General features: G+C 54.6%; 11 protein-coding genes across 11 annotated transcripts; 4 read left to right on the forward strand and 7 right to left on the reverse strand.

Moving 5' to 3' along the window:
- Window positions 1-581: 581 nt before the first annotated feature.
- CLUP02_06312 (uncharacterized protein) lies at window positions 582-1,397 on the reverse strand (the record flags this gene model as incomplete). The annotated part of the gene is made up of 1 exon (XM_049285312.1): window positions 582-1,397. One exon carries the CDS (start codon window positions 1,395-1,397, stop codon window positions 582-584), a length of 816 nt encoding a protein of 271 aa, XP_049142455.1.
- Window positions 1,398-2,347: 950 nt separating this feature from the next.
- CLUP02_06313 (uncharacterized protein) lies at window positions 2,348-2,969 on the reverse strand (the record flags this gene model as incomplete). Its single annotated transcript, XM_049285313.1, has 2 exons — window positions 2,348-2,451; window positions 2,606-2,969. 2 exons carry the CDS (start codon window positions 2,967-2,969, stop codon window positions 2,348-2,350), a joined length of 468 nt encoding a protein of 155 aa, XP_049142456.1.
- A 381-nt stretch (window positions 2,970-3,350) lies between these two features.
- On the forward strand, window positions 3,351-3,608 carry CLUP02_06314 (uncharacterized protein; the record flags this gene model as incomplete). The annotated part of the gene is made up of 2 exons (XM_049285314.1): window positions 3,351-3,417; window positions 3,481-3,608. 2 exons carry the CDS (start codon window positions 3,351-3,353, stop codon window positions 3,606-3,608), a joined length of 195 nt encoding a protein of 64 aa, XP_049142457.1.
- A 169-nt stretch (window positions 3,609-3,777) lies between these two features.
- On the reverse strand, window positions 3,778-5,153 carry CLUP02_06315 (uncharacterized protein; the record flags this gene model as incomplete). Its single annotated transcript, XM_049285315.1, has 8 exons — window positions 3,778-3,884; window positions 3,942-4,006; window positions 4,066-4,149; window positions 4,215-4,299; window positions 4,359-4,680; window positions 4,746-4,902; window positions 4,965-5,041; window positions 5,115-5,153. The coding sequence occupies 8 exons, from the start codon at window positions 5,151-5,153 to the stop codon at window positions 3,778-3,780; spliced, it is 936 nt and encodes a 311-aa protein (XP_049142458.1).
- A 1,326-nt stretch (window positions 5,154-6,479) lies between these two features.
- CLUP02_06316 (uncharacterized protein) lies at window positions 6,480-6,914 on the reverse strand (the record flags this gene model as incomplete). Its single annotated transcript, XM_049285316.1, has 2 exons — window positions 6,480-6,792; window positions 6,877-6,914. The coding sequence occupies 2 exons, from the start codon at window positions 6,912-6,914 to the stop codon at window positions 6,480-6,482; spliced, it is 351 nt and encodes a 116-aa protein (XP_049142459.1).
- CLUP02_06317 (uncharacterized protein) lies at window positions 6,837-9,377 on the forward strand (the record flags this gene model as incomplete). The annotated part of the gene is made up of 11 exons (XM_049285317.1): window positions 6,837-6,906; window positions 6,963-7,044; window positions 7,111-7,209; window positions 7,252-7,356; window positions 7,419-7,697; window positions 7,755-7,979; window positions 8,034-8,771; window positions 8,884-8,908; window positions 9,128-9,221; window positions 9,263-9,276; window positions 9,333-9,377. The coding sequence occupies 11 exons, from the start codon at window positions 6,837-6,839 to the stop codon at window positions 9,375-9,377; spliced, it is 1,776 nt and encodes a 591-aa protein (XP_049142460.1).
- Window positions 9,378-9,465: 88 nt separating this feature from the next.
- Window positions 9,466-11,255, reverse strand: CLUP02_06318 (cytochrome P450; the record flags this gene model as incomplete). Its single annotated transcript, XM_049285318.1, has 2 exons — window positions 9,466-11,028; window positions 11,118-11,255. The coding sequence occupies 2 exons, from the start codon at window positions 11,253-11,255 to the stop codon at window positions 9,466-9,468; spliced, it is 1,701 nt and encodes a 566-aa protein (XP_049142461.1).
- Window positions 11,256-12,467: 1,212 nt separating this feature from the next.
- On the reverse strand, window positions 12,468-13,265 carry CLUP02_06319 (uncharacterized protein; the record flags this gene model as incomplete). Its single annotated transcript, XM_049285319.1, has 1 exon — window positions 12,468-13,265. One exon carries the CDS (start codon window positions 13,263-13,265, stop codon window positions 12,468-12,470), a length of 798 nt encoding a protein of 265 aa, XP_049142462.1.
- Window positions 13,266-14,498: 1,233 nt separating this feature from the next.
- On the forward strand, window positions 14,499-16,384 carry CLUP02_06320 (ThiJ/PfpI family protein; the record flags this gene model as incomplete). Its single annotated transcript, XM_049285320.1, has 7 exons — window positions 14,499-14,679; window positions 14,725-15,315; window positions 15,358-15,479; window positions 15,552-15,617; window positions 15,656-16,072; window positions 16,129-16,187; window positions 16,243-16,384. The coding sequence occupies 7 exons, from the start codon at window positions 14,499-14,501 to the stop codon at window positions 16,382-16,384; spliced, it is 1,578 nt and encodes a 525-aa protein (XP_049142463.1).
- Window positions 16,385-16,828: 444 nt separating this feature from the next.
- On the reverse strand, window positions 16,829-17,648 carry CLUP02_06321 (haloacid dehalogenase; the record flags this gene model as incomplete). The annotated part of the gene is made up of 2 exons (XM_049285321.1): window positions 16,829-17,397; window positions 17,471-17,648. 2 exons carry the CDS (start codon window positions 17,646-17,648, stop codon window positions 16,829-16,831), a joined length of 747 nt encoding a protein of 248 aa, XP_049142464.1.
- Window positions 17,649-18,039: 391 nt separating this feature from the next.
- Window positions 18,040-18,861, forward strand: CLUP02_06322 (YisB protein; the record flags this gene model as incomplete). The annotated part of the gene is made up of 1 exon (XM_049285322.1): window positions 18,040-18,861. One exon carries the CDS (start codon window positions 18,040-18,042, stop codon window positions 18,859-18,861), a length of 822 nt encoding a protein of 273 aa, XP_049142465.1.
- Window positions 18,862-18,896: the final 35 nt, after the last annotated feature.

Here is an 18,896-nt window from a genome sequence, read left to right on the forward strand (position 1 = left end):
TGTAGTACCAAGTTCACCATGGACGGAAGAGGATCAAGACTTTGCAACGCCGGTGAGGAAGAAAGCTTATCATCTCGTAAGTAAGTGACTGTCAGAGCAGCGCCCAAGATACCTCAGATTCAATGACTAACACTTTAGATGATGCCTAAGAGGCCTGGGGGCCATGTCTCAGGTTGAACACTGATAATGAAGTTACATTCAGTGACCAAACCTTGCTACTATAGTAGATGAGCTTCCAGCGCTGATTGAGATATGTATCCTATCCTTTCGAATCGTCACCGTTGTCATGTTACTAGCTACCAAGAGCACTCAGATGTCGCTACAACATCTGCCACATACGAACATAGCCATGATTCATTATCCGCACAAACGTTTAGCTAGAGTTGTAGAGCTGAAGTTGCCTGTATTACCACACAAAGGCATCCCTCCATCTAGTAGAAGGGATTAGAAGCCTTCTATATCCATGTAACCCATTGCCTGATCCATGACTCCTAAAAGTGGATGTCTCAATTCCCAAGTATAACGCCATTCCCATATTCTTCATCATAATGTTGACAGCACAGAAAGCCCGGATGCTTAGCTCAGCCCGACTTCGTCTTGTTCTTCTGAACCCAGTCGGCCCACTTCTTGTATTCGCCATACTCCAAAGACTCCTTCTTACCCTGATATCGCACGACCTTGAGCTCGACGTCCTGCCACTTGCTCTTGCTGCCCATCCACCCCGCCTTGCGCATGAGGCTCACCAGCGTCTCCTCCTTGGTCCACTCCTGCTCAACGGCGACGTCGGGGAGGTACGTCGCGCCGTAGCGTTTCCCGTGGTAGAAGAAGCTGATGCGCAGGCCGTGCACGCCGAGGGTCCAGTCCATGGCGTCGTCGGCGTCCTCGAAGTCGGTGAGGAGGGTGACGGCGACCTCGAGGGAGGGGAGCTCGGGGGCCTCGACGGGCGGGAAGCGCATGTCGTGCAGCGCCGAGGTGAGGGCGTAGCTCGACAGGCCGTCGGCGAGGTCTTGTGCTTCGAAAGTGCCAATGCAGCCGCGCAGCGAGCGGTGGCCCGAGCGGGGGGAGACGGTGTTCCAGGTGACGAAGAGGGGGGACTCGGAGATGTCGTCGGTTTCGTCGTCTTCGGCGAGGGAGTCGGCGGAGGTTGCGGGTGTCTCGGCGGAGAGGGAGATGCTAGAGCCGGAGGAGGCCGAGGCGGAGTCGCTGGAGGGTTCGGCAAGGCGTTGCAGGGCCGGGAGGAGCTTCTTGCCATCCTTACCGTCACCGAGGCCGGGTGACAGGGTTTTGGCGTATTCGGGCCATGACTGTTTGATCTCCTTGAGGGACAGTCCCGGCCGCTTCTCCAGGTGCGAAGCCAGAGCCTCGAAGCAGTAGAGGCAGTGTTCCACGGAAGCCATGAGCTCGTTTCAAAAGAATCTGGCGGGTGGTGTGAGGTGACAGTGGTGGCGATGGTGGTGGCGTGTCTTCGGAATGAGACGCAGAGCTACAGGGCGTTCCAGAGAGTTGTTCGGGCTGGCGACCGCACGAGGTTCAGCAGGGGACGCGGAGATGGACGAGATTTGCAGTAGTTGAGTACGGAAGAGAAGGAAATGGGGATGGCGAGGAAAGCTTCCCCCAAGTGAGGTCAGCTCGGGCTGGGGAGGGGCTGCCTGCTTTCGAGTATACCTTAGGTATGGTAGCTCGAGGTGCTGATCAGCGCTACGTACCGCTTAAAACCCCACTTCAGATAACGGAACCCCGCGATTTGGCCCCGGCGGTTGTGCAGTTCTGGGGCAATTATGTCGTGAGATGTCACTGGGCATAATTTGCATAGCTCGGTTATGCTATGCTGTGCCGTGGCTGACGTAGGCTTACTGCGCCATATGGCATGCGCCACATTTCATCAGCCACACCTCTCGATTTCTGGCTGACTAAGTTGCTGAGTGTTGTGAACAGAAGTCGAGGAGGAAGTCAGCGCTAAAAATACTAACGGGCCGCTCTAATGATTTTCCCATATCAAACTCTCCCTGACGTCGATGTAGCAAGGGTCAACCAGTTTCGAAACGCCCCCTGAACAGGAATGATACTGGTCCGAACGCCTTCTTCATCCCGTCATTCCGCTGTCGAAGAAGTGAGCCGCCCCCTGGAACCGGTCTGTTCTCTACGCCTCTCCTGTCTCTCGCAAGGACGAGAAAGTCTGGACCATCCCACGTCCCGGGAGCGCCATTCCCACTGATCAACCTCAAAGCCAAGCTTCACGAATAAGGTACACCGGGGTGAAGACTTGGCAACATGCAGCGGCCGGGGTAACGTCCGCCGCAGTCCCTCGACTCCCTCTTCGAAACCCCGCCTTCCCCTGCTGACTTTGCTACCGGAACTTGCTGAAAGCGAGCGGCTTACTGTCTGATCTTCGCTGTCCTAGCCTTGGGCAACAGGGGTTGCGGCTTGCGAGAGAGGAGGATCGATGGGCTTCTGTGACAACGGCACTCATTTTGACTAGTGGGGCCACTGCTACGCGGCTTCTTCGTCACAGCCCAGTTTCAGACGTTGCCCCATCGTCCCCTCTGGGGTCCTCTACTCCCGCGATCAAACCTCACCCCAAAAAGATGCCGATCTATCCACTTACCTGACGTGGGCTTGAAGCAGACACCAGGCGGACAGGCTGGGGAAGATGGAAGAGATGAGGACAGAGGATGAGGAGAAGTCTCCAGATGATAGGGATGGGCACAGTCAATCAGCTCCATATCCCATGGTTTCCTCAACTCTCTTGTTCCAGGTCTTGGCACCGTTCCTGTAAGTGCAGATGACACGCCGGGAAGTCCCTTGTTTTCACCCACGTCGAACTTGGCCTCGTCTGGAAGAGCTCGCGGCTGCCTCCTTCGTGGATGACCAGGGCTATTGAAAGTTGCGAGGGCAGGCGGGTCGCGGCGACCACGGCCAGGGATGGAACCGGGCGTTGGGAAGCCCTGACCGCTTGGTCTCAACTTCATGGTGCGGGAGCGAACAGGACTGTAAAGTTCCAGTCAGAATTTGGATGGCAGATCTGCGTGTGTGTGGCCGTGTAGCCGTGCGCTATCGGTGTTCCTCGTCTATAGCGTCCTTGTCTGATGTGTGATGTCGATGGTGATACTTGGCACAGAGAGACCCCCCCTGAGGGGACGGGGGGCGAAAGTAAGGTATGTGGGCTTCATCGATAACATACAAATACGTCCGTCTCCTTGCCGTGTTCTGTTTCTTTCGATCTTGTTAGTCAACCAACACTCTCTCTCAACGTACTTGACTTTTACAACCTTCTCTTCTTGTACAACTTATCTGCTCGTCGCCGGCCGACCACTCGTTCCAATCAACAACTTTTCCAACCAACCGTCAAAATGAAGTACTCCGTTTTCACTCTTTTCGCCGTTGCCGCTGCCTTCGTTGCTGCCGCTCCTACCGAGAGTACGTTGCCATCTCGATTTGGCTATAATGGATGAAGCTTAGGGAATACTAACATGAGCTCAGTGGTCGAGAAGCGCCAGGCTGCTTCCACTGTTCCCGTCAACGAAGCCGCCATGACGGATGCCAACGGCAACATCGTTCCTTTCAACACTGCCGGCGTTTACCAGGCCAACAAGGAAGCCGGTCTCTAAACAATCAAGCCAAACCGACTTAAAGAGAAGGATTGGGAAATAGAGCCCGACGGACACTATCACGAACTGCAAAACGACAACACAACATTATTAAATACGTCCATAAACTCGTAATCTGGCGGCAATACCGGTATGGAGGGTTACAGGGCGATATAGGCATCATGGCAAATCAATCAATGATTTTGGCTTTACTTTGAATTTTGGGACCGGATTCAACGGAATGGGTGACAGACAATATCCCCCCGCCTTCTGTGGCAGATAATTCTGAAATATAACCTGGCAGTCAGTAGCACGCCGCTATGCGGTTGTCACTGGCTCCCAGTCTTTTCTCACAGGAGTCATTCTTGCAGTACCCCTCGCGCTCTCTCCTTTCCATGCTTGCGTCAGCGGCATCATCTCTGATGTGTGTCAATCAATGCGCCAGCCGAACTGTCACTCACCATCCATCATGTCAAACTGACTCGGCAGGTGATCAGCCTCTCGAACATAACCGGAAGAGGAAGTGTCCCGACGACGGTTGCTATTTTCTGCTTCCTGGGAACTTAGGAATACCCAGGCTCGAGGAAGACCATTACTTGGCTGTAAGCTTAAACGCGCCAAACCCACTCCATGTGGGCGGTGGCAGGGGTACGCCTGAGAGGGGCAGCATGCGCAGCTCGCTTCAGACGCATAGAGCAGTGGGCACAACGGCCTGTCTCCACGAGTAGTGAGGAACTGGGGGTCCGGTTTTTCGTCTGGTCGCTCAGCCACGCTTCATCGTCTTGCGAAGCGGGTTCTCTTCCTGCTTTGATACAGCTGCTCCGCTGAATAGCCTGCTGCGTTGCGGACGGGGCTCGGTAATGCGAGTGCCTGTTTCTGGATGCTCCATGGATTCTTTGTTTTTCCAGCGAGCCCCATATGTCTGGATTGGAGGCTGAGTGCAATCGCTGTCACGGCAATGCTGACCCGAGTCTCTGGTCTGTTGGGGCTGTTTGGCAACAACAGACAGGGCCGCTCCACACCGCCTATATGCAATGGTCGAAAGTCGATAAGAAGAGGTCGGGATCATTTGCGGGCTCAATAGAGTTTGTGTCTGATGTTTCGTTGGTGTTGGGGCGATTGTTTGGGGGCGTGATGCACCGCAGACAAGGACGTTACATTCCGGGCATCTGGGTCGTTGACAACTTCAGAGTTGCTCAGTTGTCGGCTGATGGAGGACGATCCAACGAAAGTCAATTGTCGATGATACTGCTTCTTGACGAGCTGACGTCTTTGACATGAACGTGACGGGACGGGCGGAGGACAAGGATTACTGCTATGGCATGGCCAGGCGTCCGATTCGTGCCTTTGGCGAGTGCGTTATCGTCTGAAACTGACTGCTTGACTTGGCTGCTCATCAAGTCATGCCAGCCGGTTGCCGTTCTATAACGGTGTGCTTGATGCCCTATGGCGATCTTTCATGCTTCCGCATCACTTTTCCCGCCGTACCAGGCGTTCAGATGATGTCTTCTCATTTGATCAGCACACGAACGGAAGCATTGACGTTGAGTCTCCCAATTGAGACATTATTTGGGTCGTCTAAAGGAAAGATTTAAAGTTGAACAGGTAAGGGGAAAATGCTAAACAGAGATGAAAGGCACAGACGAGAGACAAGGTGGCGACCCACTTTCTAGTTTCCATCGTTTGGGAAGGCTCGATGGCTAGGTATTGCAGTGCACAGCCCTCTCTCGGCACCTCAGGCGTTGACTCACTTGCTTCTTCCACCGTCTTCCAATTCCACGCTCACCTCCAAACGTGTCTTGGTCGTTTCTTTCTACCAAAACTGTCTGGTAGCCGATGGTCTCGACTACAGACAAACTAACAATAATCTTCCGAGCTCCCTGCCCTGCCCTGCCGTACCACAACATTGCACCAACGACCCAAACGATGGGTACTTGTCCCGTTGCGTCGGGCACCAGAGTCACATCCAATGCAACCAAGTGGGTTAGGGACAGACCCAACCTCAATTAAGCTCGTCGTAAACAATCCGGCCTCGCCATGGCATCTCACCTTTCCCATCTACAGTCCTCATCGAGATAAACTCGCGCAAATTCCTCGTGGAAAGCTGCAGCCTTGACGGATCACAGCCTCGCCGTTCCATGCAAGGACAACACAAGAGATGAACAGATTGCGATAGAAACCAGGAACCGGACGATGTCTCTCGTCCCTGGCGTCAGCAGTGAGACGCTCGAATTAGCCTTGAACTAGACCGCTTTCAACATTTCTCCCCACCCTGTCAGCCCTGCTGAAAATGCCGTTGGTTTCTTGGGGGAGGAGACCAGAGCTCAGAACAGGCTGAACAGCCAAGGAGAAGTCACCACATCATCAAACAGACCAACAAGACCGGCCCAGTCACCCATGTTCGGACGTTGGACCAGCCAGTTAGTGGGAATCCCTTCCCACCACGACTTTCACTAGTTACAGCAGCCCTCGATGGTTCTGTTTCGGAGACCAGTGCACCCAGAACGAACAAAACGTGTCTGCCTGTGCCGCAAAATGACACAATTTCCAATGGTTTGGGCGGGGAATTCTACAAGTGGACCGGTCTTGGTTGATTTTGCCTGCGCAGCCACCACAAGCGCGTCTCATGCATCGACAGCCGATCCTGAAGGAAGACGACAAGCGCGTAGCGAGATGAAATTGGAGCCAACCCTTGATCTGCCCGACCCTCCACCTCGCTATAGAGAGCCGAAACTCTGGGACTCGCATTTCCTGTTTTGTTCGACATCAGCTAGGCTGTGAAGCGGGGTGCGCATTTGTTGGCACTGCGAATCACCTGAACAAGAAGGACTTTGCAGCCATCTGTTCGAGGTACCGCGCTTATTGCCCACTATGCTGTTGTCTGCCATGCTGTCAGCGCAGCGTCCCTGGCAGTATCAGGATGCTCGCTATTGCCTGGTCTGCGAGGGACGAGGTGGGCATGAACTGATGGCTAGGGCCGCTTGCCTGATCGAGTGATATCGATCGTATGGCCCTGACCTCAGCCGCAAACGCCATTCGATGCCTCACACAGCACAGAGTAGTGGGTGGGATGGCAACATTCCACCATTCGGCAAGATACTCGCCCTTGCGTGGTAGTCCACGGAAGGGAGCCGCGCAGGCATAGGGGTGGTGGCTATTCTCGCGGGAAGGCGTCACGGCGTTAATTTCCTCATGGCCCGAGACCCTGAGATCACCCTAGCTTAGCTGCTAGGCTCCAACAATCCAACGATGACTAGCGGAGGACCCCCGTTGCTCCCAACGTTCCCACTGCTCAGACTCCTTGAGTCCTTCTCCAAAGGTATCCATTACGCCCCCGATCAGTGCTAGGAGCTGAACTGGGCTGACAAGGGGCAGCTCACTGCGGGAACCTGAAGGGTTTGTCCAATGAAACAATCGTGGCTGTATACAGAGTACGCTTCACCGCTTTCAACCTGGAGTAGAGCGGCCCCAGATGCCCTGATGCCCAGCCAATCCGCCTAGGGCAGAAGCAAGTTGTGACTAGAGCGGTGTTTCCTGGACAGGGCTTGGTGTCCCTCGATATACTGCAGCCTGGCTGGGAATTCCTCTTGCTCATTTCAGACGTCCCGGCTTTCTGGAAGAGGTGGTTTTATATATAGCAATTTGCAGACACACTCAAATCAAGCAACTACCTGCCACCTGGGTCGCCTCATCACAGCCTCCCTTTCCGCGCTTCTCGGGCCCTGTTCCGACTGACTACCCCTGTCGTCATTGTTATGATTTTCATCCTGTCTAAGACCTTCAGCTTATAACTCCCTGTGTTCGCCTTGAGTCCAGACTAGTCTTCCTCAGCCTCGAACAACAACATCAACTCCGGCGACCCGAGTCAAAAGCCTCCGAGGAACATCATCCTTACCACAAACAAGAAACCGCAGCAATGGTTCTACACCGCCAACAAGCTCAGTTCGACCGGTCAAGATGGCGCATGGCGCTGCTTGTGCCTCTTTGGATCCTTCAGTTGCTAGTCTTCCTCGTCGTCATCGCTCTCTTCTCTTGGCGCCTATCGGATACTCTTAGGAACTGGGAAACCGAGGAGGAAACAAAAGGGATGTTTCCCATGGTAGAGGTCGTGTAAGTCAGGGTTGGGACTGTGTTTACCATCAAATTCGTGTACTGACCCGGGTGTAGTTGGGAATCTGTCAACATCGCCTTCTCCCTCGTCTGCCTATTTTCCACGTTTTACGAAATCTCAAAGCTCGCTGCCGAGACCCTGACGCCATGGACCATGCTTTTTACCCACATTTTGAAGATCGTCTGCTCCCTGGCCGTTCTGGCTCTCGATGTTGTGGTATTCGTGCAGAGAAAGGACAGCCACTACTCAGTTGTTGGTCTCGGCTTGGATTGTTTTCTTCTGTAAGCCACGTCGATAATCATGACTCTCTGAGGGACACAACTAACAACACACAGAATTCTCGTCGCCATACCAGGCGTTTACTCGATCCAGACGTATCGCCGACTCGTCAAGTACGACGACTACCATTACCCCGTAAACCACAAGCCCTACGGCTTCAACGACCTCGAAGGCGAGACCTCCTACAATGGTCGTCTTTCCATCGGCGGCCTTAGCCTTGCAGACCGTTCCCTCCGCCGGATATCCACATCCTCAACAAAGTCATCGCTTCAGAAGCAAGAAACACAACAGACGGCACAGCAACAGCAACAGCAGGAATCCGAAGCAACATCCCTACAACGCAGACCCTCGCAGTATAACAACGAAAGAGACACGCAGTTCGATAGGTATATGGTCGAACGCGCCATGAGTAATGAGTTTGGGTGGGCGAACAACAGCAGCCCCGGCGCGGATCCCCTTGGCCGAAGCGACAGCTATGTCGGCAGCGGATCAATGTCAAACGGAAAGGTCGTTACGCGGGAGAGCATGGGACGCGCGCCGAGCTGGGGCAGCTCGCACGTCCTCGTCGCCGTGCCAGAGATGGACGAGGAGGAGGCGGTGCATGGTCGTGGGGGAGATAGGCAGGCGCTTCTTGGACATCGGAGGCAGGACAGCGACGATAGTGTTGTCGGACCGAGCAGCCCACCGATTTTGTCGGCTATGCCGCCGCTACCGAGGATCGAGATCGAGGAGTCGGATATTGTTGGCGGCGGTGCTGGGGAGAACACTTGGGAGCGGAAGCGCAAGAGGAGCCAGTGATGCTTCCATGGTCCTCCAACTCGCAGAGAGAAAAGGCGGATGATTGAAAAATGGTGGACGGATATACCCTTCTGATTTTCGAATTGTTTTCTTTCACTTCTTGCACAGACACTCGGTGTCTGATTGCAAACTTGTATACTTTTCATCTTATTATACCACGTGGGTCACGGCGTTCCGGGTGTTGGATCAGACGACACCAAAAGGGGGAAAAGTTGGGATGGAAGAGAGATCCCAATGTTAACGAGCCACGGCTTGATTATAGATCACTCTCGCTTTTTTAAAAAGACACATTACTGAAAAGCATCGCACCGCGTTACAATTATTTTCCCCTGACTGGTCTTGTCATGCAAAGGTGTCTCCCATGGTAGGTCCAAGTGGAGGTGCGCCTTACACGGGAATCATACGTGAGGTTCATGGTCTTAACTTCGAGAGTATATGGATCTCAGGTCAGTGTGCTTGACTTGATTTGCTTGCTGACATTTGTGAGCCTTTCTCTTGAAGGTAGCCTAATTCTCTTCCCGCAAATCGCTTCTCTCCATTCGACTATCACCACCTAGTCCCCTTTACAGGCAACCGTTTCCACGCCAGAAAAGATTCTTTAGGCGAGCAAAAGCACACATACACATGAGCACGTAAACGACCAGTAGAAATATGCTTTGTCTCAATTGTTGACTTAGTCTAAGATCTCTCTCACTTCCCATACCCGCTCAAAGATACCCTACAAGGATACCCATCCGTAGGATGCGCAGCGCCCGCCTCCACCATGAAAACCCTCTGCCCGCCCAACCCGCTCGTATCGATCTTCCCCTTACCGCCATCAATCTCGCCATAGCAATCCCGGATATCAAACTCCCGCACCACGCACGCCAACACGGCCCTCGCCTCCGTCATAACAAGCTGCTGTCCCACACACAACCGCGGCCCGTACTCGAAGATCCGCCAGCCACCCTTGGGCGGGTACAGCTCGTCCTTTGGATCCGTCACGAGCCATCGCTCGGGTAAGAACTCGTCCGGCCGGGCCCAGTACCGCGGGTTCCGACCAATGGCCCAGTGTAGCATGTTGACGGCGATGCCGTCCGTCGGGTAGGCGTTGCCCTCGGCGTCGTGCAGGACTAGATCCGCGCAGCCCTGGCGGATGCCGCCCGCGGGCGGGAAGAGGCGCAGGGACTCCTTGATGCAGGCGTTTGTGAAAGGTAAGGCGTTGAGCAGGGCCGGGGTTTCCGCGATTTTGGCCGGTGCCGCGGAGACGTCGGTGCCGAGGACGGCGTCGTGTTCTGCGCGGACGCGGGCGAGGATGGACGGGCGGGAGGCGATGTTGTGCAGGCAGTAGACTATCGTCGCGGCGGAGGAGTCGTACCCGGCAAAGAAGAACATGCGCATGTTGCGCGTCATGAGGGAGAGGTAGGAAGCGTCGAGCTCCTCGCGACCCGCGTTCCCGGGCTGTGCGAGCCAGTTCTCGAGGGCGCTGTCGAGGACGGATTGGAAGTTTTCCGACTTGTCGCGGTGGTGGGCTTTGTTTTGCAGAAGGGTGGCGAAGCGGGCGTTGATTTGGTGCTTGATGTGGTTGTCGAGGATGCGGCCGCCGTTCCAGGTGCGGAAGAGGAGGAAGGGGTCGATGGGGGCTAGGAGGTTCTCGGGCTTGTGGGAGGTGAATTTGAGGCGGAGCTGGCCCTTCATTGCCTCGGCGAGGGGATGTTGCTGCTTCTGGGTTTCGAGGCGGACGTTTAGGAGGACTTCGCCGATGACGTCGGTGATGAGGTCCAGCATCAGGGGTTCCAGCCTGAACATGTCTCCCTCGTCACTACCACCACCATCGCGCCGGGAGGTGGAGACCCTGGCGCGCAGCCGGCCGGTGAAGGTGGCAATGTTGCCGAGGATGATGGGCACGGCGGCGGTGATGTTCTGGTTGCTGAAGCTGGGGTTGAAGAGGGCGTGGAGGTTCTTCCACGGCCGGCCGTTTGTGTCGAACTGGCTCGGCCCGCCGGTGATGGGGTGGAACCAGCCGACGAGCATGGGGGGCTTCTGGGCGCCGGCGACCGGGTGGTAGACTGTCTGGTGGGCCATGTCCGGGTCTGTGACGACGAGCATCGGGTCGGCCATGGGCCAGGTGTCGATGTAGTAGGCGCCATTTTTGCCGTGGAGCTCGCCCAGGCGGGCGAGGGCGTAGTTTGCGTGGACGCCCGGCGGAAGGGTGTCGAAAGCTTTCTTGGCCTCGAGGAGGTTCCCGAAGAGGAAGCTGTGGGGGACGATTGGCTGTGGTTTGTGGTTAGTCTGATGTGGACTTTCATGATAGTCTCTCATGACGTGATGGAGCGCGATGAGAATTGCGAAGGAGAACTCACCAGTCCCTGCTTCCTCAGCTCAGCCATCTTGCCCCGGTGCTTCCTCAGAAGCTTAAAAAAGTATAACACCGATCCCACGGCGGCGACTAGGACGGCCGCCGTGAGAGACCTCAGGATGTAAGCCAAGACCCCGTCCATGTTGTGCAACTCAAACTCGATGTTGAATGTGCAAGATATGTCACCAGCCGCTGAATGTCTCGGGAGTGTCAGCCACGTCGTGTTCCACTTGGTGCCAGCTGTGATAAGTTGCAGAGTTGCCCAAGTAATCTCAAAAAAAAACGCCTCCCACCGTCGACACCGTCGTCGCGTGGTACAAAGTGCAATTTCACCAACGGTTTCCGCGTGCGACGGTGCGCGGCTGAATTGACGTTTAAACTTTTGTTGAAAGAAAATTGTCCCGAGTATTTAAGCAGAGATGTTTTGAGATGCAGTGAAAGAATAAACGGCGCCGTCAGTGAATGAGGTCCGCTCCGATTTAGGCTCCCGCGTAAGCATTGACTCCGTATCCGATGCTCCGTACGGAAACCTACGTCTTTTATCCACCTGATTCGTGATAAGCTAGGTCGCTTTAAGGTTCGCTAGAGCCCTATTGACCATTCCGTAGGTTACGGATAGCTCAGGAGGATTCAGGGGCCCCATTTGGGATTGGAGGCCCAGAGGGGTTGTCACTTGTCAGCAAATCATCCCGGGAAATTAAATCACCTTCCACAATGACCACAGCACCTGAGTAGGTTCGCGATAGACGAGATTGCATCAAATTCACCGTTTCGTCAAAGTTCAATGTAATAAAAGATTCAAGTTGGGGTATCTAATAATGCCTCTAAAGTGATGAGTGTCAGAATGCAAATCCCAATTTCTTTCATTTTGAAGAGAATCCCATGGTGCGCCAGCGTTGTTCTGTGTTGCCTTTTCCTTTCCTTTTCTTCCCCAATTCCGTGATCCCCAGTCTCCTTAACTCCCGTTTCCAGAACCCAATGCCAAGGAGAAGCGTTGAGTGATCTCCCCAGGCAACAAAAGAAATAATGCTGCAGAATGCTGCCTTTCGAGTCTGCGAGGTGTTGACCCTGGCGCTGAATAATTCATCGAGGGACTTTTGCTCCTCGGGCTTGTTGTTGTTGTACAAAAAGTATACATGTTGCGATCCGATGCAGCCACAGCGACAAGGGCATGCGGGAGGATTTCCATCGGCTCATGGCGCAGAACCAGGCTTGACTATCCTTCGAACTAGATGGCTGATGTTGAGAGATTGCACATTCGAAAGCTGTGTTGATTTTGCAGTCTCGTGCCCACCATGGCCAGATTGTATCGGCAGATGGCTGGCAAATAAGATAGCCCAGTCAACGACCGTCTCTACCTCGGCACACCGCCGGCGAGGCCAACAGCAACGGACGATGTCAAGAATTCCAGGTCGTCATATGCCTGACGCTTGCAGCCCCGTGGCGGCTTACCCTTGACAAACCCGTGGCTGTAAGCATCGCCAAGGACGCTCAGGTCTGTCGTCGAGTCTTCCGGCTGATCAAGTCTTCGCACGACAACCAGGGACGACGCACGGGACATCATCCAGATCTCGTCGCCGGACCTCGTTTGGTTGGGAACCAGCACTAGAGCGCCGTGATCCTGGGTTAAGGCTATGCGGCGACTGCGGTCCTTGACAAAGGTCTCGAGGAATGGGATGATGGGCTCTGTGCTTGCGGCGAGGGGGCCTCTGCCTGAAGCGGCGTCAGAGAGCAGATTTCTGTCGTCAAGAGCCCAGAATTGGCGGAATGAGTCAGGGTCTTCGCCAGCGCCCACGGCTTGCTCGAAATCGCCGAGGCCGGTGAGACCGTTGAGAACTGGGCTCAGAAATCTGCTGAATGACTTGACGATCTCGTCTCTGGTGAATCCTTCGGGATACCGGTCCGTAGTTATCTTATTGAGGTTGTCGCCTGATAATGTCCGCAAAAGGGTGTTCATGTGATGCTCCTCATCAGCGTTTGGTGAGCGCATCTTGTAGACGAGGGTCAGGAGCTTGACTAGGGGTAGAAGCTCCTTCATGTGAAACAGCTCTTCGGATATCTCGACAACGGTGTCAACGTAGGTGCCTCCGAGCTGGACCTGCTCCGAGAGAAGATTGCTGGCAGGCATCGTCTTGTCGAGTGAGAGATTCATCGTCGTGTGCGTGTGCGTGAGTGTGGGCGTGAGTTGGAGATGGGAGGGACGGTGGAATGGGTGGGTGAAGTGTGTCGATGAAGAGTGACGAGAACGAGAACAGGCGCGGAAACTGGGCGTGGCAGGAAGGGGGCATATATCAAGAAACGAAGGGCCCAGACTGTCGTCACTGTCCACAACGGCGGGTCATAGTGGCCTTATCTAGACGAGCTATGAGTTTCCGAGCTGCCGGGAGTCTGGCAGCAAGGGTTTGGTACGGATACATGGGAGAGGACAAGGGGACGAAGTGCTCTGTACCCCGTACCGGTAGGTAGGGTATTGTTGTGTAATTACACGAGAGAGACTTGAGAGCGCGCTTGCGCCTGCTTCTTCCTATCCGGGGAGCGAGTCCGGGGAGACTAAGTTGGCGTGGTTGCGTAAACCGGCGGGGCCCACTGGATGGGAAGGGCAGGATGTGCGGGTTGGAGTGGACTTGGTGCCGGTACTGACGGGACCACGAGGACCACGATGTCATGCGTTATGGAGACTGGTGAAAGCTTGAATATCGTTGGAGCTGTAGCTAGGTGAGCTGTCCGCCCGATATCTAGCTACGGATACTTGTATAGTGTATGTGTGTGTGTGTGGAATGGCGGCCATTAGTCGTGCAGAGAATGTCAGGATAAAAGCCTGGTGTCAAGGTTCGCATCAGCCGCTTGGCACTGGGGTAGTCTGCATCTTGGTAGCCGCATTGTCACTGGCCTACTGCGAGGTACAGACAGAACGAAAGTGTGCAGATGTAAGTGCATGTGTAGCGAATCCCAAGGTGAAGTAAGCAAGGATGAGATGGGAATAAGATCTCTGTGCAACGGCACATCCAAGCCGTACGAGTAACAGACAAAGTAGACAAGGCAGACTCGCGCTGACGGGGAGATGGAAAGATGAATAAAAGTTTGAGCCTTGAGGTATCCGTAAGTTGGTCAGGTATCAGGTAAACGGAAAGCAAGGCGCAGACATACACTACGCAGTAAGGGGGGAGAGACGGAAAAAGTCTGGCAGAGATGACGTCGAGAGGGGGTTCCGCTTTTGACGGGTCCCCGTTGCATTAGTGCTGCGTCTCCGTTACCAAGTGAGGTACGTTCCCAAGAAGTTAGGGGCAGGAACCGGGCACACGGACATTTTTGGTGTGCCTTCCTTGCTTGCCTGCCCTTGCCTCTGCCCTTGCCTGCCCCTTGACTCTGAGCCCCTGCATGCCTCATGTCGGGTCGCTTCAGGGTCCGCTCATCCAATGTCCAACGTTGGAACCGGGAACTTGTTCACGGACGCATCAATTTGATCAAGCACATGAAGCACAGTCCCTTGAGTCCGTCCGTCAATTTCCAGCCGCTTCTTCATTTCTTCATCTCGCCTGAGACGCAACATCAAATCAGATACACATGTCCACGAGATTAGTTCTGTTTACAGCAATCAACAACAACCCTAGCGAGTCAGCAGAGGCATGCGAGGTATACCGACGCGGAATGCAAGCCAAGCTCCTGGGCAGTACATGTGCAAAGGAATAAGCTGACGCCTGACTTGCTGTTCAAACGTTCAGAGTTCAACGCTGATGTCAACCTGTCTCGCTTGTTCCGGCGATGCGGCACGCACCAACGAGTACCTATCCGTGTGTGCCGTGCCATACGGTACAATTCGTCGGCCACGGTGATCTGCCAACCCCGCGTTGATCACTCCCACGTCTCTCCCTGTCAGCCAACTTCAGACGATTCAGATCCTTCAACGTCAACCGTGTCGTGTCGTCTCGTCCAGCTCGTACCATCATCGTTGCTCTCGTTCGGCTTCAATCTATCGCTGCCGGTAATACATCCTCAAGAGTCACCAATATGGTCAAAGTCCTCATCATCATGGCCGACTACGGCCATGATCCCACAGGCAGGTGATCTTCATCATCCTCAACGCCAAGTCCCCGACATCGCCCCGGTCCTTGTCAGACTCCATCTCCATCCCCCCAATCCTCTAGCCCCGCACCAGCTCCAATCGTCCAAACATGGCAAAACCCTTACTCAACGGGATCTGCGTTACGAACCGCAAAGCTAATCTCTCCCTTCTTGCTTCGCAGAGGTTGCTATCCCCTACCAGACCTTCAAAGACGCAGGATTCGACGTAAACTTTGCAACCGAAACGGGCTCAACGCCCCGCTGCGATGCCCGCATGCTCGAGGGTCTTTCCCAGAGGTTTCTTGTACGATGACTCTCTTTCGCAAGATGTTGTAAACGTCGTCATTGTTCGACGTCGACACAACTGCACCATGAGCGCTTGCAAATTCCTCCCTTAGCCAATATCCCGCATCTCTCCCATCCGCCGAGGCATGGCAATCTGGTGATGCAGTTAGAGTTGACCTGCTACCCGTCTAACAGGGCGCCGCGGCCTCCACGATAAAGCTCCACGATACGATGGTCAAATCTGCCGAAATGCAGAACCCCCTATCCTGGACTTCGCTGGGCTTTACGCTCGATGACTTCGACATTGTGCATATTCCCGGCGGTCACGACAAGGAAGTGAGGCAGCTCATGGACTCGACCACCGCGCAGAAGCTGCTGGCCGATTACTTCCCCCAGACCAAGAAGCCGGGCAAAAAGATTGTCACGGCTATCTGCCACGGTCCGCTGGTGCTCTGCAACACCAGGGGCCAGGACGGTAACAGTGTTCTGTATCACTGCACGACGACGGCACTCCCCGGATGCTTCGAGTCGCTGGCGTATCATGGAACCAGGCTATTTCTGGGCGACTACTATAAGACATACGGTGCGGGCACAGAGAATGTCGAGGATTCGGTAAGTATACAGCTCAAGTTATGGAGGACGACTTGTTCAAGTGCTTATGGTGTCAGATGCGCAAAGTGGTGAAAGATCCCAGTCAGTTTAAGAGCAGCTGGCTGCCCAGCCGACCGTTCGTGTCTCCCCCCTCCGCGGATGCAACAACGATTGCTAAATATCCAGCACAGTTTCGTCGTGGAAGACACAGAGTACAACTACATCAGCGCGCGCTTTCCTCCCGATGCGGCAAAACTAGCCGAAATGACTGTCAACCTTGCCCATCTCATACACGTTCAAGGCTTCAAGGGTCAAGACCCGACTACGGCATAACATGCCGAACATGCACTAAACTTTTAAGCTTGTCGTCTACGTGGCATCATTCTTGCATCCGTCGTCATCATCAACGCTAGAAATGCGCATGCTAGTTGCAGCCGGAGAGTGGAAGTTGAGACTTGTTCGACTGTTTCGCTTGTGAATCGGCCTGCGTCCTGTAGGGGTCTTGATGCGACGGGCCCATTGTGTACGGATTCCCAGTCTGAATGACATCAATGTCGTCATGGTGATCTATTCCAGTGTTTGAAAATTTGGGGAATAGGACTAGCACTGTGCTCCGGCTAGAAATAAGCTCAGAAACCGTTGCCAACGTGATGTGGATACTTGGGGTCCAGCATGATGCTTGAAGTGAATGCTTTTCTCCGTCTTGCAAAGCGACACCGAGGCGGCAAGCAGAAACCTTGCCAGATCTACAATCTCAAGCGGCTGTTTTCCTCATGGCTAGTTTCCGAGCTCCGCAATTCTCTGTAGAGCTTCATCAACTCCTTGAGCAACGATTGTCGGCTCAGTGCCAATGACGCTTCCCAGTGCATCAATCCATCCCGTCCCGGCCCGGTCGATCCACGCAGACTGCCACCCGGCCGCTCTCGCTCCAAGTGCATCAAACGGATTTGAACTCACCAGCCAAATGTCGCCTTCTCTGCCAGTCATACCCACCTTCTCCGCAAAGTGCCGGTACGTCGCAGGAGCGGGCTTGAAGCAGCGTGCCCCTTCCACCGTCACCAACTTCTCAGAGCCAAAGATACGGCTCTTGCGTTGATTGATTTCGGGGCAGGTTCTGATGGATGCGCTGACCATGTCATCCGTCCCGTTGGAAAACACGTACGCGTCGATGGAGCTGTTCCCTTCGACAATGCGCATCGCCGACTCAATGTCCGGGAAGGCTTGGAGACCGTTGTAAGCTTCTATAAGACGGTCCTCGTCCTGCTTTGAGAGAGTTGGCTTCTTTCTCTCCGCGATGGCATGCTTCAGCGCTGAGCGCGTGATGTCGGAAAACGGACGGTATGTGCCTAGATGTGCCTCGTTGTCTCAGCCTACTGTCACCTTTTTTATACCGTACAATATTCTGGATGCGGTACGAACCCATGCTGTTGATACGCCATGTGTACTCGAGCTGATACCGCCGCCACTGCGCCGCCAGGGTTTTGGCTTCATCTTCGTCGCCGTAGAGCTCTGCGAGTTGCTTTGCGATGGATTCGGTCGAGAGGAGAGTGCCGTATAGATCAAAAGCGATGATTGTCTTGCGCTTGTCTTGCGCCATGTCGCTCAATGGCCAGGACTTGCCTGTGTCAAAGCCGGGATTTTGATGCCGATTACTACGAGATGGATATTAAACGAAGACCTCGCAAAATGAAAGCCACGATGGTCAGATGGAAGGAATGTCGTCCGAACGCCTCTCAGCCGGCTTCCGTCACCCAAAACGTGGGGGAGGGGGATGCGCACTTATACCCGGGCGCCCCCGCTCCCCACAGACAACGCGCTAAAGTGCCCTAAAATCGCCCGCCCTCCGTCCGAACGGATCGTGAGGTGAGCTCCGAAAAGCAACGTCGACTCAACGTCATCGATTCACGTCTTCTACCTCATCTCACTCACACTTTTCATGAGAAGAATCTCACCTCACAGGATCAAAACTTGCCACCAAAAGTGAGACAATGAGAAGTTCTGATGAGGATTCACACCAGTTTGAAACACTACGAGACTGCCTCTCAGCCGCCGTCGTAGAACGCGTGACCAAACCAGCACCGAAACCGAAACGCCGCTCCAAGAAGGCGAATCCTCGCCGGCCGCCCAAATCTCAAAATGATGATGGGCCCTCAGCCGTCACCAGCGGCGCCGGCACCGACGACGACGATGATAACACTCAGGTGGACGCAGACGACATGATCGACTTCACATCCTACCTCGCCTCCGAAACCTTTGACTCGTTTCCCCCGGACCTCAAATCCTTATCCCACGCAACCCACACAGCCGACCCGTCCCTCCTACAGTCCCGCTTCCCCCTTCCACTCACCGGCGCTGATGTAGCAGACCTCTTGCCCACTCTATCCTCAGACGTTGCGGACTCGCTGGCAGCCTACCACATCGTCGACCCAGCGAAACAAGGCGCCCACGAGTTCCTGGCCCCCGTGTTGACAGAGTACATCTCCGCCCTCGTCGCGCCACCACCTCCCCCGCGCTCGACGCGAGATTCCGTGGATGGGTGCGAGTTATGCGGGCGGGACTGGATCGGGTTGACGTATCATCACCTCATTCCGCGCATGGTGCACGATAAAGTCGTCAAGCGCGGGTGGCACCGCGAGGAGGAGCTGAACAACGTGGCGTGGCTGTGTCGGCTGTGTCATTCTTTTGTGCATCGGTTCGCGGGGCATGAGGAGCTTGCGAGGCAGTATTATACCGTTGAGTTGTTGCTTGAGCAGGAGGAGGTTGTGAGGTTTGCGCAGTATGCTAGCCGGGTGAGGTGGAAGGGGAAGTGAGGGCATCATCAAAAGTGCATGTTTGAAGTTTTGGA

Source organism: Colletotrichum lupini, chromosome 3 (genome assembly GCF_023278565.1).
Source record: "Colletotrichum lupini chromosome 3, complete sequence".
Lineage (NCBI taxonomy): Eukaryota > Fungi > Ascomycota > Sordariomycetes > Glomerellales > Glomerellaceae > Colletotrichum > Colletotrichum lupini.